Source organism: Tursiops truncatus, chromosome 2, assembly GCF_011762595.2.
Source record: "Tursiops truncatus isolate mTurTru1 chromosome 2, mTurTru1.mat.Y, whole genome shotgun sequence".
In the NCBI taxonomy this organism is placed as follows: Eukaryota; Metazoa; Chordata; class Mammalia; order Artiodactyla; family Delphinidae; genus Tursiops; species Tursiops truncatus.
In genome coordinates, this window is record NC_047035.1 from 98,499,999 (window position 1) to 98,524,262 (window position 24,264).

At 38.4% G+C, this 24,264-nt stretch overlaps 1 protein-coding gene across 3 annotated transcripts in view; it reads right to left on the reverse strand.

The window, feature by feature from the left end:
• NEDD4 (NEDD4 E3 ubiquitin protein ligase) overlaps positions 1–24,264 on the reverse strand; it is a 162,522-nt gene that overhangs the window by 116,648 nt on the left and 21,610 nt on the right. For all 3 annotated transcript variants that reach the window (XM_033851710.2, XM_033851709.2, XM_073801042.1), the window contains exons 3-4: positions 23,942–24,020; positions 23,801–23,839 (exon numbers count right to left, since the gene is read on the reverse strand). In XM_033851710.2, coding sequence (XP_033707601.1) covers positions 23,801–23,839; positions 23,942–24,020 — 118 coding nt within the window. The remainder of the gene's footprint in view (positions 1–23,800; positions 23,840–23,941; positions 24,021–24,264) is intronic.

Below are 24,264 nucleotides of genomic sequence, written 5' to 3' on the forward strand. Positions count from 1 at the left end.
GTCACAAGTCACCCATTTTCTAGTAATTTTTCCATAATGACAAAGTGGATTTGGTTGCTTATTTTTCCATTTTTTCTAAAATAGAATAAAAGAAAGTAAGATAAAATTTCTTTTTTTTTTTAGCCACACAGTTTATGGGATTTTAGTTCCCCGACCAGGGATAGAACCCACACCCTCCACAGTGAGAGCCTGGAGTCCTAACCACTAGACCTCCAAGAAATTCCTGAAAGTGAGATAAAATTTCAAAAAATTACATATTTACAAGCACTTAAAAATACAGATTAGATTTTAACTTATTATCAATTTTATGTACTCACTTTTTATTTATCAGGTTAGAAATACCCAAAGTGGATGCTGATTTTATGGAGACTAGTGTTCTGAATCCTTTTAGTACTGACTTGATAAAACCAATCTTGTTTATACTATGTAAAGTACATAAGCAGTCAAAAAGTATACACTGAGTTTTCACTTACTGTTTATATCTTATAGCACGAGTAAAATTAACATGCAGTAATTTATTTTTCAAAGCTAATGCTTTTATCTTTGCTGAAATGTTTCAATATCAAGTTAATATCTACTAAATATCAAACACAAAGAAAATCTTTAATAATTTGTTATACCAGAGGTTAAGATGATGTATGAAACATTCTCACATTTAAGTTGATATTTTCTCTATGATAAATATATTACATTAAACACTGAGATATTTTAAAACTTTGGTTTACATGTCAAAAGTATCGACAGCTTTCAGAAAAAAGTCCTATATGTGTGACAATGATATAGAGATACCTAACCCAATGTCCACTCTCCCTTATGTTCTTCTGAGAACATAATCCTAATTTTACCTGCAACAAGTGCCCAGGGTCACCACACTGCACAACTCTTGGGGATAGGGGCATTAATTTTTTTTAATTGAAGTATAACATAAATTCAGTAAAGTATAAAGTTAACTAACCTTAAATATACAGCTTGATGATTTTTCATACATGTTTACTGTGTCATCATCACCGAGATCAAAATATGGAACACTCCATTCTATTTTATGTATTGTTTTCTATATGAACAGTGCCCTCTGGACTTGTTCAACACTGAGACTCTCAATAAGACTCTCTAAAAAAGGTTCCCTTGGGCTTCCCTGGTGGCGCAGTGGTTGAGAGTCCGCCTGCCGATGCAGGGGACATGGGTTCGTGCCCCGGTCCGGGAGGATCCCACATGCCGCTGAGTGGCTGGGCCCGTGCGCCATGGCCGCTGAGCCTGTGCGTCCGGAGCCTGTGCTCCGCAACGGGAGAGGCCACAACAGTGAGAGGCCCGCGCACCACTATAAAAAAAAAAAAAAAAAAAAAAAAAAAAAAGAAAGTTCCCTTGCACCCGGGGGCGACCAAAAAGGCCAACCTACCAGCGGTCACTGGGTGGGACTTCTGGAAGAGCTCTTTATTTCTTTCTTTATTTAAAGATTGAGTATGCTTTTCTTTTTTAAAAAAATATTTATTTGTTTGTTTGTTTATTTATTATTGCCTGCGTTATGGCTTTATTGCTGCACGCAGGCTTTCTCTAGTTGCAGCGAGCAGGGGCTACTCTTCGTTGCGGTGCGCGGGCTTCTCATTGCGGTGACTTCTCTTGTTGCAGAGCATGGGCTCTAGGTGCGTGGGCTTCAGTAGTTGTGGCACATGGTCTCAGTAGTTGTGGCTCGCGGGCTCTAGAGCACAGGCTCAGACATTGTGGTGCACAGGCTTCGCTGTTGTGCGGCATGTGGGATCTTCCCGGACCACGGCTCAAACCCGTGTCCCCTGCACTGGCAGGCAGATTCTTAACCACTGCGCCACCAGGGAAGTTCCTGGGAGAGCTCTTTAAATGGGGCTGACTCAGCTGGGAGAGATGTCGCTTTTGCCCTTTGTACTTCTTTTTCCTGTGTGGAACTTGGTTAGGACAGCTGGCACCCCTACAGTCATATTGTAACCATGGGGCAACTATGAGGACAGAAGCCCCAATTAAGGGCTATATATGCCACGGGGATAGAAGAAACAGTGTTAAGACAATAATCTCTTCTAGGAGGATATAGAGGACATTTTGGGGAGGAGATGACGCTTGAGCTAAGACTTGAAAGATGGGAAGAATTTGAATAAGAAAATATAGATAATATTCACAGCAAGGAGATCGCAGGAGGAAAGGCATGGGGGCAGAATGAGCATGCTGTAAGGAGATCAACTGATAAGAACATTTTTGTGTTAGAAAGTGGTAAGAAAAATTTGGTTAGTCAGTGTAGAGCCAGACTGAGGGCACTGATATCCAGAAAAGGAATGAAGACTTGATTGGTATGGAAGAAAATCAAGCTTTTAAATGAAAAACTGATACGATGTAGATCATATGTAAATATTATTTTGTCAGTGATACATAAAATAAATTGGACTAGAGAGAGACCCTGGAGTCCACAGAGACTGTGGCTCTAGTAACTCAGGTATGAAGTGATGAGAGCTTTGCCTGTGATGGTCCCAGTGAGACTAGGGAGGGAGACAAGAACATGAAAAATAGTTTGAGGGAAAAAATAAAAAGTCTCAATGTCTAACAAAATACCTGGCAGACAATGTAGATGTTCAATGAATATTGCTAAGAAAATAGATATATGTGACTTGAATAGGCCTCTGCTGTCCTGGTTCAGACTAGAATTAATAGCTTCCTAACAGGATGCTCTAACTCAACTATCTTACCTTTTAAATCTACCTTTTCTATTACAACTGGAGTGACCTACCTAAAAGATAGCTTAGGCCGTCTTTACTGCCCTTCTCAAAGCTGTTCCCAGTGGCCTAAAGAATAATATTCAAATGCCTGAGCATGGAATGATGCTTCCTGATCTGAGTCCAATTTGCCTCTCCAGCCTTGTGTCCTGTAACTGTCGCCTGCCAACACAAATACACATACACCCTATGCTCTAATCACACTAGAAACAGTCTAATCACTGCTTACTGCGCTTTCTGATCTGTACTTCTGTACATGCTAAGGTCTCTCCATGCGCAACACCTTCTCAGCTCGACACGTCCCAAATCTACCCCTTGTTCAAGCCTCAGCTCAAACGTCAACTCCGCCCTGAAGTCTTACCTCCCGTCACTCCCACTCCTCCGTTTCCAGTTATTAAAAAACTGACTACATTCTTCCATTTATGAAGTTAATAATATGTAATAGCTCTCTACTGAATTATAAAAACACCATAAAAGACTTGGTTACTTGTTTTTTAAGGGGGGTTATATCAAAGGCACTCCCTAAGTGCAAGAATACAATTTAAAACATGTGGTGAGAATTCTAATTCAAAATGGCAGCCTGAACACAAATATTAACCCTCTCCCTCCAGAGATCCTGTTTTCATAATAGCAAAGGAGTTTGTAAAAGGTATTAAAGCGTCACAGCAAAGATCATATGCACGTGCAAGGGCCACCAGCAGGCAAGCAATTTCCATACCTCCCTAGGAGGGAGATGAAGTGGGGATGAAAGCAGGCTTCTGAAGAAACTGAAAACTATTAAAAGAACAGAATGTTGAAGCAAAGAGGTCAATGGCCCAAATGAGAGAATATTCCTATAGCACCTAAACCTCTAGTAAACACATTTACACACAGACACACACACATTATTAGAGTTTCTCTTTGTGTCTGATTTCAGGTAGAGGTTCAACAATAATGCAACCATCAGCTCTTTTTTTTTTTTAACATCTTATTGGAGTATAATTGTTTTACAATGGTGTGTTAGTTTCTGCTTTATAACAAAGTGAGTCAGCTATACGTACACATGTATCCCTATATCCCCTCCCTCTGCGTCTCCCTCCCACCCTCCCTATCCCACCCCTCTAGGTGGTCACAAAGCACCAAGCTGATCTCCCTGTCCTATGTGGCTGCTTCCCACTAGCTATCTATTTAACAGTTGGTAGTGTATATATGTCCATGCCACTCTCTCACTTCGTCCCAGCTTACCCTTCCCCCTCCCCATGTCCTCAAGTCCATTCTCTACGTCTGCATCTTTATTCTTGTCCTGCCCCTAGGTTCTTCAGAACCATTTTTTTCTTTTTTTAGATTCCATATATATGTGTTAGCATACAGTATTTTTCTCTTTCTGACTTCACTCTGTTTGACAGACTCTAGGTCCATCCACCTCACTACAAATAACTCAATTTCATTTTATGGCTGAGTAATATTCCATTGTATATATGTGCCACATCTTCTTTATCCATTCATCTGTTGATGGACACTATGGTTGCTTCCATGTCCTGGCTACTGTAAATAGTGCTGCAGTGAATATAGTGGTACATGATTCTTTTTGAATTATGGTTTTCTCAGGGTATATGCCCAGTAGTGAGATTACTGGGTCATATGGTAGTTCTATTTTTAGTTTTTTAAGGAACCTCCACACTGTTCTCCCTAGTGGCTGTATCAATTTACATTCCTACCAACAGTGCAAGAGTGTTCCCTTTTCTCCACACCCTCTCCAGCATGTATTGTTTGTACATTTTTTGATGATGGCCATTCTGAATGGTGTGAGGTGATACCTCATTGTAGTTTTGATTTGCATTTCTCTAATGATTAGTGATGTTGGGCATCCTTTCATGTATTTGTTGGCAATCTGTATATCTTCTTTGGAGAAATGTCTATTTAGGTCTTCTGCCCATTTTTGGATTGGGTTGTTTGTTTTTTTCATATTGAGCTGCATGAGATGCTTGTATATTTTGGAGGTTAATCCTTTGTCAGTTGCTTCGTTTGCAAATATTTTCTCCTATTATGAGGGTTGTCTTTTCATCTTGTTTATGGCTACCTTTGCTGTGCAAAAGCTTTTAAGTTTCATTAGGTCCCATCTGTTTATTTTTGTTTTTATTTCCATTTCTCTAGGAGGTGGGTCAAAAAGGATCTTGCTGCGATTTATGTACAGAGTGTTCTGCCTATGTTTTCCTCTAAGAGTTTTATCCTGTCTGGCATTGCATTTAGGTCTTTAATCCATTTTGAGTTTACTTTTGTATACGGTGTTAGGGAGTATTCTAATTTCATTCTTTTACATGTAGCTGTCCAGTTTTCCCAGCACCATTTACTGAAGAGACTGTCTTTTCTCCACTGTATATTCTTGCCTTCTTTATCAAAGATAAGGTGACCATATGTCTGTGGGTTTATCTTTGGGCTTTCTGTCCTGTTCCATTGATCGATATTTCTGTTTTTGTGCCAATACCATACTGTCTTGATTACTGTAGCTTTGTAGTATAGTCTGAAGTCAGGGAGCCTGATTCCTCCAGCTCTGTTTTTCTGTCTCAAGACTGCTTTAGCTATTCGGGGTCTTTTGTGTTTCCATACAAATCGTGAATTTTTTTGTTCCAGTTCTGTGAAAAATGCCATTGGTAGCTTGATAGGGATTGCACTGAATCTGTACATTGCTTTGGGTAGTAGAGCCATTTTCAAAAAGTTGATTTTTCCAATACAAGAACATGGTATATATCTCCATCTGTTTGTATCACCTTTAATTTATTTCATCTGTGTCTTATAGTTTTCTACATACAGGTCTTTTGTCTCCTTAGGTAGGTTTATTCCTAGCTGTTTTATTCTTTTTGTTGCAATGGTAAATGGGAGTGTTTCCTTAATTTCTCTTCCATATTTTTCATTGTTAGTGTACAGGAATGCAAGAAATTTCTGTGCATTAATTTTGTATCCTGCTACTTTACCAAATTCATTGATTAGCTCTAGTAGTTTTCTGGTGGCATCTTTAGGATTCTCTATGTATAGTATCATGTCATCTGCAAACAGTGACAGTTTTACTTCTTTTCCGATTTGGATTCCATTTATTTTGTTTTTTCTTCTCTGATTGCTGTGGCTAAAACTTCCAGAACTATGTTGAGTAATAGTGGTGAGAGTGGGCATCCTTGTCTTATTCCTGATCTTAATGGAAATGGATTCAGTTTTTCACCACTGAGAACGATGTTGGCTGTGGGTTTACCAAATATGGCCTTTATTATGTTGAGGTAAGTTCCCTCTGTGTCTACTTTCTGCTGGGGTTTTTTTAATCATAAATGGTGTTGAATTTTGCTGAAAGCTTTTTCTGCATCTATTGAGATGATAATATGGTTTTTATCCTTCAGCTTGTTAATATGATGTATCACATTGATTGATTTGCACACATTGAAGAATCCTTGCATTCCTGGGGTAAACCCCACTTGATCATGGTGTATGATCCTTTAATGTGCTGTTGAATTCTGTTTGCTAGTATTTTGTTGAGGATTTTTGCATCTATGTTCATCAGTGATATTGGCCTGTAGTTTTTTTGTGACACCTTTGTCTGGTTTTGGTATCAGGGTCATGGTGGTCTTGTAGAAGGAGTTTGCGAGTGTTCCTCCCTCTGCTATATTTTGGAAGAGTTTGAGTAGGATGGGTGTTAGCTCTTCTCTAAATGTTTGATAGAATTCGCCTGGGAAGCCATCTGGTTTTGGGCTTTTGTTTGTTGGAAGATTTTAAATCACAGTTTCAATTTCAGTGCTTGTGATTGGTCTGTGTATATTTTCTATTTCTTCCTGGTTCAGTCTCAGAAGGTTGTGCTTTTCTAAGAATTTGTCCATTTCTTCCAGGTTGTCCGTTTTATTGGCATACAGTTGCTTGTAGTAATCTCTCATGATCCTTTGTATTTCTGCAGTGTCAGTTGTTACTTCTCCCTTTTCATTTCTAATTCTATTGATTTGAGTCTTTTCCCTTTTTTTCTTGATGAGTCTAGCTAATGCTTTATCAATTTCGTTTATCTTCTCAAAGAACCAACTTTTAGTTTTATAGATCTTTGCTATCATTTCCTTCATTTCTTTTTCATTTATTTCTGATCTGATCTTTATGATTTCTTTTCTTCTGCTAACTTTGGGGTATTTTGGTTCTTCTTTGTCTAATTGCTTTAGGTGTAAGTTTAGGTTGTTTATTTGAGATTTTTCTTCTTTCTTGAGGTTGTATTGTATTGCTATAATCTTCCCTCTTAGAACTGCCTTTGCTGCACCCCATAGGTTTTGGGTCGTTGTGTTTTCACTGTCATTTGTTTCTAGGTATTTTTTGATTTCCTCTTTGATTTCTTCAGTGATCTCTTGGTTATTTAGTAGTGTATTGTTTAGCCCCCAATGTGTTTGTATTTTTTACAGTTTTTTTTCCTGTAATTGATATCTAGTCTTATAGCGTTGTGGTTGGAAAAGAAACTTGATCCAATTTCAAATTTCTCAAATTTACCAAGGCTTGATTTGTGACCCAAGATATGATCTATCATGGAGAATGTTCCATGAGCACTTGAGAAAAATGTGTATTCTGTTGTTCTTGGATGGAATGTCCTATAAATATCAATTAAGTCCATCTTGTTTAATGTATCATTTAAAGCTTGTGTTCCCTTATTTATTTTCATTTTGGATCATCTGTACATTGGTGAAAGTGGGGTGTTAAAGTCCCATACTATGATTATGTTACTGTCAATTTCCCCTTTTATGGTTGTTAGCATTTGCCTTATGTATTGAGGCGCTCCTTTGTTGGGTGCATAAATGTTTACAATTGTTGTATCTTCTTCTTGGATTGATCCCTTGATCATTATGTAGTGTCCTTCTTTGTCTCTTGTAATAGTCTTTATTTTAAAGTCTATTTCAAAGTCTATTTTGTCTGATATGAGAATTGCTACTCCAGCCTTCTTTTGATTTCCATTTGCATGGAATATCTTTTTCCATCCCCTCACTTTCAGTCTCACTTTTCAGTCCCTAAGTCTGAAGTGGGTCTCTTGTAGACAGCATATATATGGGTCTTGTTTTTGTATCCATTCAGCCAGTCTATGTTTTTTGGTTGGAGCATTTAATCCATTTACATTTAAGGTAATTATTGATATGTATGTTGTTATTACTGTTTTCTTAATTGTTTTGGGTTTGTTTTTGTAGGTCTTTCCCTTCTCTTGTGTTTATTGCCTAGAGAAGTTCCTTTAGCATTTGCTGTAAAGCTAATTTGATGGTGCTGAATTCTCTTAGCTTTTGCTTGTCTGTAAAGGTTTTAATTTCTCTGTCGAATCTAAATGAGACCCTTGCTGGGTAGAGTAATCTTGGTTGTAGGTTTTTCCCTTTCATCACTTTAAATATGTGCTGCCAGTCCCTTCTGGCTTGCAGAGTTTCTGCTGAAAGATCAGCTGTTAACCTTATGGGGATTCCCTTGTATGTTATTTGTTGCTTTTCCCTTGCTGCTTTTAATGATTTTTCTTTGTATTTAATTTTTGATAGTTTGATTAATATGTGTCTTGGCATGTTTCTCCTTGGATTTATCCTGTATGGGACTCTCTTTGCTTCGTGTACTTGATTGACTATTTCCTTTTCCATAGTTGGGAAGTTTTCAACTATAATCTCTTCAAATATTTTCTCAGTCCCTTTCTTTTTCTCTTCTTCTTCTGGGACCCCATACTTCAAATGTTGGTGCGTTTAATGTTGTCCCAGAGGTCTCTGAGACTGTCTTCAATTCTTTTCATTCTTTTTTCTTTATTCTATTCTGCTGCCGTTATTTCCACTATTTTATCTTCCAGGTCACTTATCCATTATTTTGCCTCAGTTATTCTGCTATTGATTCCTTCTAGAGAATTCTTAATTTCATTTATTGTGTTGTTCATCATTGTTTGTTTGCTCTTTAGTTCTTCTAGGTCCCTGTTAAAAGTTTCTTGTAGTTTCCCCATTCTATTTCCAAGATTTTGGATCACCTTTACTATTACTCTGAACTCTTTTTCAGGTAAACTGCCTACGTCCTCTTCATTTGTTTGGTCTGGTGGGTTTTTACCTTGCTCCTTCATCTGCTGTGTATTTCTCTGTCTTCTCATTTTGCTTAACTTACTGTGTTTGGGGTCTCCTTTTCACAGGATGCAGGTTTATAGTTCCCATTGTTTTTCATGTCTGCCCTCAGTGGGTAAGTTTGGTTCAGTGTGTTGTGCAGGCTTCCTGGTGGAGGGACTAGTGCCTGTGTTCTGGTGAATGAGGCTGGATCTTGTCTTTCTGGTGGGTAGGACCGCATCCAGTGGTGTGTTTTGGGGTGTCTGTGAACTTAGTATGATTTTAGGCAGCCTCTCTGCTAATGTGTGGGGTTGTGTTCCTGTCTTGCTCGTTGTTTGGCATGGGGCGTCCAGCACTGGAGCTTGCTCATTGTTGAGTGGAGCTGGGTCTCAGCGTTGAGATGGAGATCTCTGGGAGAGCTCTCGTTGATTGATACTACGTGGAGCCAGGAGGTCTCTGGTGGTCCAATGTCCTGAAGTTGGCTCTCCCACCTCAGTGGCTCAGGCCTGACACCCGGCCGGAGCAACGAGATCCTGTCAGTCGCACAGCTCATCACAACTCCACAGCTGAGGGCAAGGGGTTTCTCTCAGCTCCAGGTTGCAGTGCTCCAGGGAAGTGTTCAGATTGGCTTGCCTCCCATAGACATCCAGAGCAGTCTGTACAAAGCCACAGAGCATCTCACGTCTCACTCTCTGATCCTCCTTGCTCTATCGATTTTGGAGCTGTTGCCCCCATTTTAATCATGAGGCTTTAGAGCTCTGTAGCCAATGCTATTAGAGCTCAGCCTGTCATCCCATGGATCCCTTCAGCATTTTTGTGCACACCTGCTCCCCAAGCACGTGCTCTCTCAACAGCAGCAACTGCATCTTCTTCAACCATCAGTTTTAATATATAAAATATAAATAACTAAAAATGTAACATGTAATTGTTGAATGTTTAGGCTTTTCATATATAGAAGCAATAGATGATTACCAGAGATCACAGATGTAGAAACAGAAAAACTGTCCCCAGAGAAAAGAGATACTTAAGAAACACCTTTAAAAACTGTAAGGTATATCCTTAGAAAAATTTGGGAAAGTCTTGCATCCATAAAGCTAAAATAGGGCACTACAAAAAGAGGCAAGGAGTGATGTTGCAACTAAAAATAACTGTTGAATTCAAATATAAGCAATTTTAGGTAAATTTGCAGAAATATCCCAAAATGTAGAGCAAAAAGCTAAGCTAAGGAAAATATGAGAGAAAATAAAAAAGAGGATTTTCTGAACAGATTCAGTGAGAAAGAATTAAGCCCTAATGTCCTAAAACAGAGGTTACAGCTTATGGACCAAAGCCAGCTAGGCACTTGCTTGTTTTTGTTTTTTTTTTAACAGCCCATAAGATAATAATTTTTTTTACATTTTAAAATGGTTACCTTTTAAACGGCTATATAAGTACCTACACAGTAGCCTCAATTTTTGTCTCCTGCCTGTGTGACACCTATGAAAAAGTTTACTGGCCCTTTATGAAAAAGTTTACTGACTCCTGTCCTAAGACATTTAATGTATGTTATCTATTGATATATCTCATATATCTAGGATCGTACTCAGTAAGACCATCCTTGGAATATGTGAGGAAACTATCACTCAAATCATTTTCTGTGTTCTGTGGTTCACATGAGGAATTCTGACTGAGAAAGATAAGAATCAGTCTAGGTAACCCTGCACCCAACTAGCTGGAATCGCCAAACAATAATACAAACAGAGGGAAGGAAATTATTAAAGAAATTATTCACACAAAAATTTTCAGAGCTGAAGGGAAACAGTAGTCTTTAAATTGAAATGCTTATCAAAGGCCCAATACAATGACACTGTACACACAAGGTATAATACTGTGAAATTTTAAAACACCAGGGTAAAGATAAATCATCACATTTTTCACAGCGAGAGAAGGATCACCTCCAAAGGAACAAGAAGCAGCCTTTTCAATACCAATACCATACTCAAAGTTGATAAAGCACTGTCTTCAAGCTTCTGAGGAAAAATGAGTTTCAACCTAGACTCCTATGAGGGGCCAAACTACTGGCCAAACACATAAGTTGGCGATCTACTACTCATCTATCATAGCTGGAAGCCAGTTTGGGACAGGGATGTGTGAGTTATTCAGCAGGATGGGAATAAGGACCAGCATGACAAACAGAAACAGTTAAACAGGGGTTCCTTCTGGGAAGCAGGAATAGGAAGGGAGAGGTTGGGGCACCAGAGTCTATTGCTTTTCATTATAAGCCCCTTTATACTATCTCATTTTAAAGCTATGTGTGAATTCTTTGATGAGATGATTGTTTTTTAATTTATTAAAAATAGGAGTAAAGCTATGGTCATAAAAATAGAGTTTACAGGGTCATATTTATAGGAAAGGTGTAAGAAGAAGAAACAAAAATTAAAATATTGAGATAGGTTTTTTGAAAAATGTCTAAGTCTATAAATGCATAAAAGAATAGAGGAAAAAAACACTTTCCAGAGGAGTAACCAAATTCTCAAAGAAGGACAAAGGTATTAACAAATATCAATTTATTCTCTGGTATTCATAAAGAACCTGAAGTAATGCTCCTGGAAATTATGCTGGTGGTTGCAGGAAAAATAACAACGCAGTCATACTTTTTAAAAAGCTTTATAAAGATATAATATATATACCATGTACCTGACCCACTGAAAATGCACCATTCAATGGTTTTTAGTATATTCACAGAGTATGCAACCACCCTCGCAATTCTGGAACATTTTCATCACCTCAAAAAGAAGCCCCATGCCCTTGAGCAGTCACTCCTGATTTCCCAACTTCCTCAGCCTCAGACAACCTCTAATATATTTTCTGTCTCTATAGATTTGCCTATTACAGACATTTAACATGAGGTGAATCTTACAATATGTGGTCTTTTGTAACTGGCTTCTTTTACTTTGCATAATGTGTCCGAGGTTCACCCGTGTTGTAGCATGTATCAGTACTTCATTCCTTTCTATAACTGAATAATATCCCACTGTATGTATATACCCCAGTTTGTTTATCCATTCATTTGTTGATGGACCTATGGGTTGTTTCTACTTTTTTTTTTTTTTTGCGGTACATAGGCCTCTCACTGTTGTGGCCTCTCCTGTCACGGAGCACAGGCTCCGGACGCGCAGGCTCAGTGGCCATGGCTCACGGGCCCAGCCACTCCGCGGCATGTGGAATCTTCCCGGACCGGGGCACGAACCCGTGTCTCCTGCATTGGCAGGCGTACTCTCAACCACCACACCACCAGGGAAGCCCTGTTTCTACTTTTTGACTATAATTAATAATGATGCTATGAGTATTCATGTACAGGTTTTTGTGTGGACATATGTGGTAAGTAGATTTTAAAATAAAAACTGTGTAAAAAGTAAAATGAACTAGATAAGTATTTTTACAAGCTTTAAGCGTTATATAAATAGAAACTATCTTTGCATTTTTATCTACATATTTTATGTTCTTCTAATTTGTTTCTCTATACAGTTATTGCTAATCAACAAATATAAAAATGAATTATAGATACACAGCCATGGGGAAAAAACCCAAACAGTAAAAAAAAAAAAGATACTCAGTATAGTGAATTATAAATCTCTCACCCTTTCCCCACCCTCAGAGAAAATACTGTGAACAGTTTCTTGGACCTTCTAGAAGTATTTTTTGCAAATACCAGCATGTGAGAAAGCTGTTCTGTTTTTACACAAAAAGGTGCATCATATATACAATGTTTTGCACCTTTGTTCCTTCATTTAATATATTTTGAAACTTAACATCCTATCAATACATATACCTCTGTCTCTTTTTAAACAGCTGATGAGGATTTCACTATATGGCTACACCATACCTTACTTAGTGCTTTATTAATGGGGCACCCCAGCCTTCTTCCTAGCTAACAGAATTCTGATTTTATTCAAATAATGGATGATAATGTGTGTCAGGGATACAGGCAGCTACTCCCTACCCCGACCCCACCCCCCCCCCCCCCCAGGAGCTGACTTCTGATTCCTCTAAACCTCCCGGTAATTCCACTCTCTTTACTAATGACGGGGTTAGAAATACACACACAACATAATTCCGGTCCAAGAGACATGAATCAAAGTCTCCTAGGGAAACTTTTGGAAAAGGGTTCTTCACTTTTTAAAAGAGACATGTGAGAAAACATTCTCCCTTTTCTACCTCTGGACATCATCATGGGAGGCTATGTCATTAGGAACTGCTGGAAGCTTCCTGTGACCAAGGACAGAAAGGCAAGAGAATCCCAGAGAGGCTAGGATTACTTGAAGCTGAAAGTATCCTAAATGATACACTTCAGAAGGGCCTTCCCTAAATACCCTACATTGAGAGAATCCCCTCAAGTCTCTAATATCCCCTGATACTCACTCCATAGCACCCAGTGTTTTCCCTTGACAAGTCTCAGCACATTGGTAATTCTTTTGAGAAACTAGTTTATAGGGGTCCACAGCAGACAGTAAGCTTCGCTGAGGGTAGGGACTGTGGCCTCACATTAATAAGCATTAGCAAAGTGACTGGGAAAAAATATCACACCAATTTTTTTTGTGTGTGCGGAGGTGGAGGAGTATAAATACATGGATAAAAATACACAGGAAAAAATACCAGACTATCACACAATCAGTGGTGGCATTATGGAGATTAAGTTATGGCCGATTTTTATTTCTCTTTCTAAAAATATCTGTGGTGTACAAGTTATGTTGCTTCTGTAACATAATACTAATATATTCATGAACATATACACATTTTGTAAATATAATATGATTATGAATATTAAAGATATAAACTGAGCACCATGGGTGTACAGGGAATGAAGTGGGGCTTTTTTCAGATGCTCATACACTACGCTGATGCACAGACTATACAATGTGTACATTGCTCCTAATGTGTCAAACATTTTTCCCTCCTGATAACTTGCCTCCCTTGGTCTCATATGAGCAACTATAAGTGTAGATTTTACTATAATTTTCTATTGAGCACTAACTTCAATTTGGAGTCTCCTCTATTTGTTAATCTACCAGTAACAGTTCTCCACAAGACTTTCTTTGAACTTCACGTTTTCTCAAAGATATAAAGGCTCCCTTCAACTTCTGGCCACAATTTCCATCTGGCTGAATGCCCAATAATCAACATTTTACTGTACTCTGTTATCTCAATAGACATTTTTATGTGAATACATTCAATGGAAAACATTTTGTGCTATGTATAATGATATAAATGACAAGAAGAAAATAGAGGACTGCACATAATTATGTCCTTTGTACAGCAAGTATTAAATCGCCATGTGTTTTCTATATCTAGCTGTGATGAATTAGCATTGATCCACAAAAATTTATCTAGTTACCCTTGGAATAAATTTGCAAATTTCTGATTAAAATAAATGCACGGCCTATGATCCCAGAATAGAGGAATACTGGCTAGAACATTTGGCAACAGTGAAATTATAGTAAAAGAAACAATGAGTTAAAGGCAGTAAAGTACGGAGCCAAGTTTATCATCTACAAATGGCCTTCTTTCTTATTTTTGTAGTAACATCTCTAACTCAAGAGTAGTACTGACTTTCAAGTATCCATTCTAAGAAAAAATCAAGATGGTAAAAAATAATGGGAAGATTTTTAATTAGTTTTTAATTAAAATTTTTAAAAATTTAATTACAATTTTAATTCCTCTAATGGATAACCACATTATCTACTTCTACCCACACTTTGATATTCCTTTCATCCCTGATATTGTTCATTTGAGTTTTCTTTCTCCATTTTTTCCTCCTTTTTAAATTAATTAATTACTGTATTTACTTTTGGGTGCATCGTGTCTCCGCCGCTGCACGCGGGCCTCCCCCCCCCTCCCCAGGTGCAGCGAGCAGGGGCCACTCCTTCGTTGCAGTGTGCAGGCTCCTCACTGTGGCGGCCTCTCTCGCTGCGAAGCACGGGCTCTAGGCACGCAGGCTTCAGCAGTTGTGGCACGGGGGATCAGTAGCTGTGGCTTATGGACTCTAGAGCGCAGTCTCAGTAGTTGTGGCACACGGGCTTAGTTGCTCCGCGGCATGTGGGATCTTCCCGGACCAGGGCTCGAACCCATGTCCCCTATATTGACTGCAGCATTCTTAACCACTGCGCCACCAGGGAAGCCCTGAGTTTTCTTTCTCTCTTATTAGGGCTTGCTATGGTATAGCAATTTTATTAATTTTTTCAAAGAACCACCTTTAGTTTCATTTACTTTCTCTACTTTTTATCCATTTTCTATTTTATTGACTTCCATTCTTATTTCCTTCCCTCTACTTTTTTTTTTTTTTTTTTTTTCGGTGCTACGCGGGCCTCTCACTGCTGTGGCCTCTCCCGTTGCAGAGTGCAGGCTCCGCACGCGCAGGCTCAGCGGCCATGGCTCACGGGCCCAGCTGCCCCGCGGCATGTGGGATCCTCCCGGACCGGGGCAAGAACCCGCATCCCCTGCATCGGCAGGCGGACTCTCAACCACTGCGCCACCAGGGAAGCCCTCCCCTCTACTTTTTATTTTTTGGTTAAGGCAGAAACTTAGATCATCGATTTTAAATCCTTTTTCTTTTGTATATAAGCATATAAAGATGTAAATTTCCAAGCACTGAATTAGCTCATCCTATATTGATATGTTATGCTTTAATTATCAATCAGTTAAAATGATTTCTAAATTTCCTATGATTTTCTTTTTGAGCATGGTTTATTTAAAATACGTTTAATTTCCAAATATTTATGGATTTTTGAGATATATTGACATATCCAGATATACATGTATAATATATATCCCAGATATACATTCCAGAATTCTATTTAAAGGTTGTTGTAATCAGAGAATATATTCTATAGAATCTCAAGCCTTTTAAACACATTCAGACTTGTTTTATGGCCCAATATATGGTCATCTTGGTGAATGTTCCATGGGCATATAAAAAGAACGTATATTCTTCAGGTTCAGGCATACTTTGTTTTATTGTGTTTCACAGATATTGCGTTTTTTACAAATTGAAAGTTTGTGGAAAACCTGTGTCAAGTGAGTTTACTGGTGCCATTTTTCCAACAGCACTTGCTCACTTTGTGTCGCTATGTCACTAAGAATTCTCACAATATTTCAAAATTTCTCATTATTATTATATTATGATACCATTGTCATGGTATCTGTGATCAGTGATCTCTGATGTTACTATTGCAAAAAGATTATGACTCCCTGAAGGCTCAGATGATGGTTAGCATTTTTTAGCAATAAAAAGTTATTTTTAAATTAAGGTATGTATAGTGTTTTTAGACATAATGCTATTACACACTTAACAGACTACAGTATAGTGTAGACATAACTTTTATATGCACTGGGAAACCAAAAAAATTGTGTGACTCACTTTATTGTGGTGGTCTGGAACTGACTCCACAATATCTCTGAGGTATGCTGTATCAGATGTAGTGTTTTATACATGCCAAACAGTTTAAGTTGATTGATAGTGTTCTTCAAATCTTTTATGTACTTACTGGATTTTTGTTTTTTGGTCTAGTTGTTTTATCAATTATTGACAGAGGTGTGACAAAATCTTTATTCTGGATTTATTTCTCTAGTTAGTTCTGTCAATTTTTTCTTCAAAATTTTGAAGTTCTTCTATCAGGTGTATTCATAGGACTGTATGTCTTCTTGATGAATAAATGCTTTTATGATCATGAAATCTCTCTGGTAATACTCTTCATCCTGAAGTCTACTTCATTTAATAATAATACAGCCATATCAGGGTATTGTTTTGTTTGGCTTAGTGATGGTATACCTTTTCCTGTACTTTTACTTTTAACCTGATTGTGTCTCTATACTCAAAATGTGTCTCCTGTAAACAGCATATAGTTGAATATTACTTTTTTGTAAGTATTGAGATGGCTTGCTTTGTGGCTTGTTATCATCTATTTCTTTTCTATTTTTTTATTCTTCTTTTCTTCCCTTTCACCTTTTTAAAAAAATTATTAATCAAGTGTTTCTTGGTATGCCATTTTATTTCCTTTAATGGACCTTCACCTATAATATTTCATTTTAATTTCTTAGTGACAGCTCTAAGGATTACAATACGCATCCTTAAATGTCACAATTATAAGAGAGTTGAGCCACTTTAATCACTTTCGGATCTCTTTCAAGAGAACCTGCATAGCTGATTGGCAGCCACAGCTAATCATGTACCTTTGAATCTACCCATTGGGTTCTCTTTGCTTTCTCTCAAAGACTGGGCACTCTTGCCCAACACAGGACTTCTCTAACAGACAACCTTTGCTGGGAAGCTCCCCATCAGTCTGGGCGAGACTTTCTCAGAACTGTGCTGCAGTGTGAGACTCTTCCTACCCAGTCCTTTCACCCCTCTCCTTGAGCAGGTGTTAAGCCTGCATCATGAGGAGAAGGCTCTTCCCATCTGTGTGTCTTCCCTGTCTGACCTTCACAGGTGCTTCCCCAATAAACCTCCTGCATATCTAATTCCATCTTGATGTCTGTTTCTTAGAGAGCCCAAACCAACACAGATGGTATGAGTAGTGGGGTGTTAGGACCAGCCCACACTCACTTGGCTGGCAAGGATCTCCCTATCCTTAGTAGAATGTAGGACATATATAGTCACTGGCAGAAGATGGTGGTCCAATTCCTTGCCTGTCAAGGATCTCCCCATCTTTAGCAGAATGTGGGACATATATAGTCACTGGCAGAAGATGGTGGTCCAATTCCTAAAGACTTCTCCAGGGGTGTCCTAGGCAAATGTCCTGGTGGAGGGAGACACCCTTGACAGTTTGATGTATAACGCACTTGAAAGGTAAGGGAAGAACAATACCTACAAGGACAATGAAGTTGTCTAGTTTTTACTACTGATGACTTACAGAGAGACAATGAGAAAATAAGGGCAGTTAACAAAAGCAAAAGGTTAAATCTGAGAGACAGAGGGTCTCTTTGGTAATGTATAAAGAGGCCTGCACCTCCTGAAGTGGAAAAGAGGACAAAACTGAGGAGTAGTGTCGGAGTTGACAGAGCTTGCAGAGCTCAGAGACATTTAAATGCTCAGTCACTGTGGGTCTATTATGTTAATGTCAGGGCCCTGGCTGGGAAAACCTGGGATCCTGATGTGCAGGACAGGAGGATCTGGGTGGATGCTCCTGAGGATTTTCCTGGTTCCACAGGTCCCTGAACCCTCAGAGCTTGCAGAGTAGGGTATCTCATCCCTCTGTAATAAGAGCTGGCACTTCCCACATGCAGGATGACATTGCAGAAGCTGGTCCCCACACTCTCTCCTCAGGAGTTGCCCCCACTTCTCCCCTGGTTATCAAGATAATAATCAGTGTTAAATCCCGGCTGGGACTGATACAGAACGAAAGCGATTACATTTGGAAGAAGCTTCAAGAATTAAACAGCATGTCCTGGCACGAGCCAGAGGAATATCTCTGGGACTACGATTGATCAAAGGGGCAGAAACATAAGACAGCATAAGCAAGAATTCATTGACATGGAGGCATCTTCTCAGGACAAGGGATTGAACATCCTGTCAAGGACCCCATGAGATGAGGCAAGGTTCCTGCTAGAGTGGCTCCTAGAAGTTGCCCTGGCATACGGTAGGGGAAGGAATAAAAAGGCCAAGGGAAGTTGGAATGCTAGAATTAGAAGAAAAAAAAAATATATATATATATAAAATATGAGGCCAAAATACCTACCAGATGCTTGTATTCCATGAGAGGGGAGGGAACCACAGTCATCAGGTGTGTGCTGGTAAGAGGGGCAGCAGCTTCACCCAGAAGTGCAGTAGTGGCTCTCGTCTGCATGTCAGGACTGATGGTGGGAGAGGTGGTCAAAGAGCTGGGCTCCTTAATAGCCATGCATGGGGATGAGCCTCCCCTTCTCCAGTAAGAGGCCGGCCAGTGACATTTCACTGCTAGAACCAAGGGGGCTACAATTATTGTAACGACCAGCCACGTAAGGGGGGCACTGAAGCTGACTTGACCTGTAGGGTATAGAGCATGGCACCCCTAAGGGGCAAAATAGGCAGGTGATCAACAAAAGTGCTGCTTAACATCTACAATTACAAGAAGGAAGAATGGAGAAGCAGTGGCTAAGGACAATTGTCCCGACTGAAAAAGAAAAGTCACAATCCCTCATCCAGTTCCCCAACCTGAGCCAATTTTCAGATCCACAGTACATTGACTGAAGAAGTAACCTAGTCCATAGGAGGAAGGACTCTGCATCACTGTAGGAAATGTATATTGTAATGATTCCTCTCTTCCTCCCCCAAAAGGACTATGGCCACTTATTTGGGTGAGTGTATATTGGGGAGAAAGAATAATCAGACATATTGAGGACTGCTGGAAACAGAAACCCAAAGTGTCATTAGGTCTTCCATATTAAAGCAAGGACTTACAGAGAACAGAGAACAAATGGAGTCCTGTCTAACGTTCAGCTTACACCGAGTTCACTAGTTCTGTGGATCCACCCAGTAGTCATTTCCCTAGTTTTCAAGTGTACAATAGGGATTGATATAATGGAAGTTGGATCTCCTCACTACCACCACCACATTGAATCCGTGGCTTGTGGGATAGGAGCTATCATAGTGAGAAGGCCAAGTGGAAGCCTTTGAAACTGTCCTCCCTCTGGTGAAGATAGTAAATCTAAAACAATACTGACTAGATATGACAACAAAAGCACAAGGAACAAAAGAAAAGAGAAACTGAACATCATCAAAACTTAAAACTTTTGTGCTTCAAAGGATACCCTCAATAAATTCAAAAGACAACCCACAGAATGAGAGAAAATTTTTGCAAATCATGTATCTGACAAGGGACTTGTATCTAGAAATATAAAGAACTATGACAACTCAATAACAAAAAGACAAATAACCCAATTATAAAATGGGCAAAGGATCTGACTAGACATTTCTCTAAAGAAAATATACAACTGGAAAATAAGCTCATGAAAAGATGCACAACATCATTAGCCATCACGGAAATGCAGATCAAAACCACAATAAGATACCATTTCACACCCACTAGGAGGGCTGTAATAAAAAGTCAGATAATAACAAGTGTTGTCAAGCATGTGGAGAAGTGAGAACTCTCATACTCTGTTGGTGGGAATATCAAACGGTAAAGCCACTTTGGAAAACATTTTGGCAGTTTCTCATTCGATGCAGCAATCTCACTCCTAGGTATATATACTCCCCAAATGAAAATCTATGTCCACACAAAAACTTGCATCCAAATGTTCATAGCACCATTATTCATAATAGTTAAAAAGTGGAAACAACTCAGATGTCCAACTGATGCATGAATATAGCGTGGTTAACCATATAATGGAATATTATTTGGCAATAAAAAGAAATTAAGTACTGATACATGCTACAACATGGTTGAACCTTGAAAACATTACACTTAGTGAAAGAAGCCAGATACAAAGGACCACATATTATATGATATCATTTATACGAAATGTCCAAAATAGGCAAATCTCTTTAAGAGGCTGAGAGTAGATTTGGACGTTGCCTGGGAAGAGGGGCAGACCCTGGGGGAAAATGAGAAGTGACAGATGGTGGGTCTGGGGTTTATTTTTGGGGTGATGAAAATGTTCTAAAATTGATTTTGGTGATGGTTGAACAACTCTGTGAATATACTAAAAACCACTGAATTGTACACTTTGAGTGGGTAAATTGTATGTTATGTTAATTATATCTTAATAAAGCTGTTTAAAAAACAACAAAAATACTGCAACATAGTGGGAATGTCATAGATTTGTACCACCATTAAAGACCTAAAGGATATAAGAGTGGTTCCTATAATATGCTCATTTAATTCTCCAGTCTGGTCCCTACAGAAACCAGATAATAGCCTCAATCACCTGCTGGGTCCTGGATACAAGGAGTCCAAGTGCCCTGGCAGCAGGTATAGACTGTGGTTCAATGGAACCCTTGATATGTCCCCTAGAAAGAGAGTGCTCCCTCTGGGGACTTGGACCTCTAACTCAGCAGAGCCCACAGTTCTAGGGACAGGAAGCACACAGTCCTCCAGTGGGTCTTTGGAAATGATGGTAAGTGGGGCCCCTCCTACTTCTATTCCTTTGTTCCTGGACCGTGTATTCTTTCCATTGTGAACACAGCCTCATATTAGGTCTTTGGTTTAAATGATTAAACTGGCACCCCATCTTTACGGAGTATTGCCTCCATATTGGTGCTTCAGTTGTGCCTTCAGTAGGCCATTCCAGTGCTCTGTGAGGCTGCCTGCTTCTGGATGGCATGGTAGACGCTGTGACCAATGGATCCCATGGTCATGGGCCCATTCCTGCACCTCCTTCTCTGTGAACTGGGTCCCCTGGAAGGATGAAATGTTGCATGGATTCCATCCCTATGAACACAAATTCTGTAAGCCCCCAGATAATTGTGCTGCCTGAGGTTCTGCAGACAGGAAAGGCAAATCCACATCCACAGGTAATTTGAGGAAAAATTACTGGCCCTTTCAGAATGGAAGGCACCCAATTTAATAAACTTACCACAGAATGGCTATGATCATGAGGGCTAATGGTCTGCAGTTTTAATTTTCTTATAAAGTCTTTGGTCTGGTTTTGGTATCAGAGTAATGCTGGCCTCATGAATAAATTGGGAAATGTTCCTTCCTCTTCTAGTTTCAGTAAGACATTGCATAAAATTGGAATTATTTATTCATCAAATGCGTGGTAGAATTCAACGAGTGGATCTACCTGGGCTCAAAGTCTTCTTTGTTGGATGGTTTTTAACTTCAAATGCAATCTCTTTAAGAGATAAACTTTTCAGGTAATTTATTTCCTATTAAAGTTTTGATGGGATATGTCTTTAAAGGAATTGATCCATTTTATCTAAGTTATTGAATTTATGGGCACAGAATTGTTCATAATATCCCTTATTTTCCATTTAATGTCTGTTGGTTCTGTAATGATGCTACTTTCTAGTTTCTTCAGGTGGAACCTTAGATTAATGGTTCAAGACCTTTCTTCTTTTCTAATATAATTTAATGCTATATATTTTTCTCTAAGCATCACTTTAGCTGCATCCTACAATTTTTTTTTTTTTTTTTTTTTTTTTTTACTGAAGTACAGTTGATTTACAATGTTGTGTTAGTTTCTGGTGTACAGCAAAGTGATTCAGATATATATATATATTTTTTCTCTTTTTCATATTTTTTTACATTATGGTTTATTACAGGATACTAAATATAGTTCCCTGTGCTATGTAGTAGGACCTTGTTCTTTATCTGTTTTATATATAGTAGTTTGTATCTGCTAATCCCAAACTCCTAATTTATCCCTTCTCCACCCTCTTTCCCCTTTGGTAACCATAAGTTTGTTTTGTATGTCTTTGAATCTGTTTCTATTTTGTAAATAAGTTTGTTTATGTCATATTTTACATTCCACATATAAATGATACCATATGGTATTTGTCTTTCTCTTTCTGACTTACTTCACTTAGTATGATAATCTCTAGGTCCATCCATGTTGCTGCAAATGGCATTATTTCATTCTCTTTTATGGCTGAGTAGTATTCCATTGTGTATATATATATATATAACATCTTCTTTATCCATTTGATGCTGTATTTTTATTTCATTCTATTAAAATATCTTCTAATCCCTCTTGACAATTCTTATTTGACTCATGGATTACTTAGAAGTGTGTTGTTTAACTTCCAAATATTTGGGGATTTTTCAGATATTTTTGTGTTACTAATTTGTACTTTAATTCCATTATAATCAGAGACCATACTTTGCATGATTTAAATTCTTTTAATATTGTTGAGGTTTGGGTTTTGGCCCAGCATACTCAGTAAATATTCCATGTGCAATTTTAAAGACCATGTGTTCTGCTGCTGTTGGGTGGAAAGTCTATAAATGTCAATTAAATAAAACTGATTTGATCGTGTTGTTCAGGACTTCTGTATCCTTACTGAATTTTTTGTCTACTTATCCTACCAATTACTGAGACAACAGCATTTAGTTTTCCAAGTATAATTCTCGTATTTTTCCTCAGCTTAGAATACCTTTATCACACTGTCATTCCTGAAGGATATTTTTGTTAGATATAGAATTTGGAGTTGACTATTCTTTTTTCTTTGCTACCTTAATTACCCTGTTTCATCACAGTTTCTGATGAGAAATCCATAGTTAATATCAATCATTGTTCCCATATACATGTCATTGTCAGTTTGAGGGCCCTCTTGGGAACCTGAAATAAGTGCTGACTGGAGTTTGCTCTTATGGGATAGTGAGGTGGGGTGAGAAGGAAGGCAGGAATGTGACTGGAGGGTGTATAAGAAGAAATGTATCCACTTGTTGGTAGGCCTTCATCATCTCTTGCCTGGATCAGTGTGTTTAACAAAAGACTGGGGACCTCCCTGGTGGTACAGTGGTTAAGAATACGCCTGCCAATGCAGGGGACGTGGGTTCGATCCCTGGTCTGGGAAGGTCCTACATGCTGTGGAGCAATTAAGCCCATGCACCACAACTACTGAGCCTGCATGCCATAACTACTGAAGCCCACATGCCTAGAGCCCGTGCTTCACAACAAGAGAAGCCACCACAATGAGAAGCCTGTGCACTGCAACGAAGAGTAGCCCCCGCTCACCGCAACCAGAGAAAGCCTGTGTGCAGCAACAAACATCCAACACAGCCAAAAATAAATAAATAAATAAACAAATGACTGGAGAGACACAAATATTGCATCATCTTTAAAATCAAACTCTGCAAAATTCGAATAAGACTGTTCTCTAAATCAGAATTAAATTAGAATAAGATAATTCCAGGTTTACAATTATCCTTTACCTCTTCATTACCTTACATATGTTTTTCATAATAAGATAAATGGTTCCAGGGCCATGTCAAAATGGGGATACCTAGATTTAAGTCTTTTAAATTTTTACAAATTCTTACAAGATACATTTAAGAATACTGTAAGTGAGAACTTATCATTCTAACCTACTGAGAAAAATCTTTGTTGTTATAATGAAATAAAATGCATACTTACTCTGAATAATATTTCTTCATTCCATTTTGGATTCAAAGTCTAAAAGACAATAAACATATTATAACTAACTGTTCAATATTTTGTCATATAAAAATAAAACAAAGTATATTTTTGAAAAATTTGAATGCTGCTAAGTCTAACCTTTTTAATGGTTTTCGTTTGCACACTTGTAAAAACTCCATTCACTGGGTCATATAACGTCACTCTCACATAAGGATCACTGTTAAAATTTAAAAAAAAAAAAGTTAATTGTTGCTTATTCCCAAACTCAGGTTACTCGAACTGTAAAAATCACAGAATTTTCCTTGTTAACAATTTCTACAATTACTTCCTACACTTAAAAGTAAGGGTTCCTTAGGCAGGGGTAAGTAATTATAGCAATCTTTGCATTTTGTTAAAAAGCTGAAATACCATGTTAATGAAATAGACAAAGAATTAGAAAGAAAACCTTTTAATCACAATTT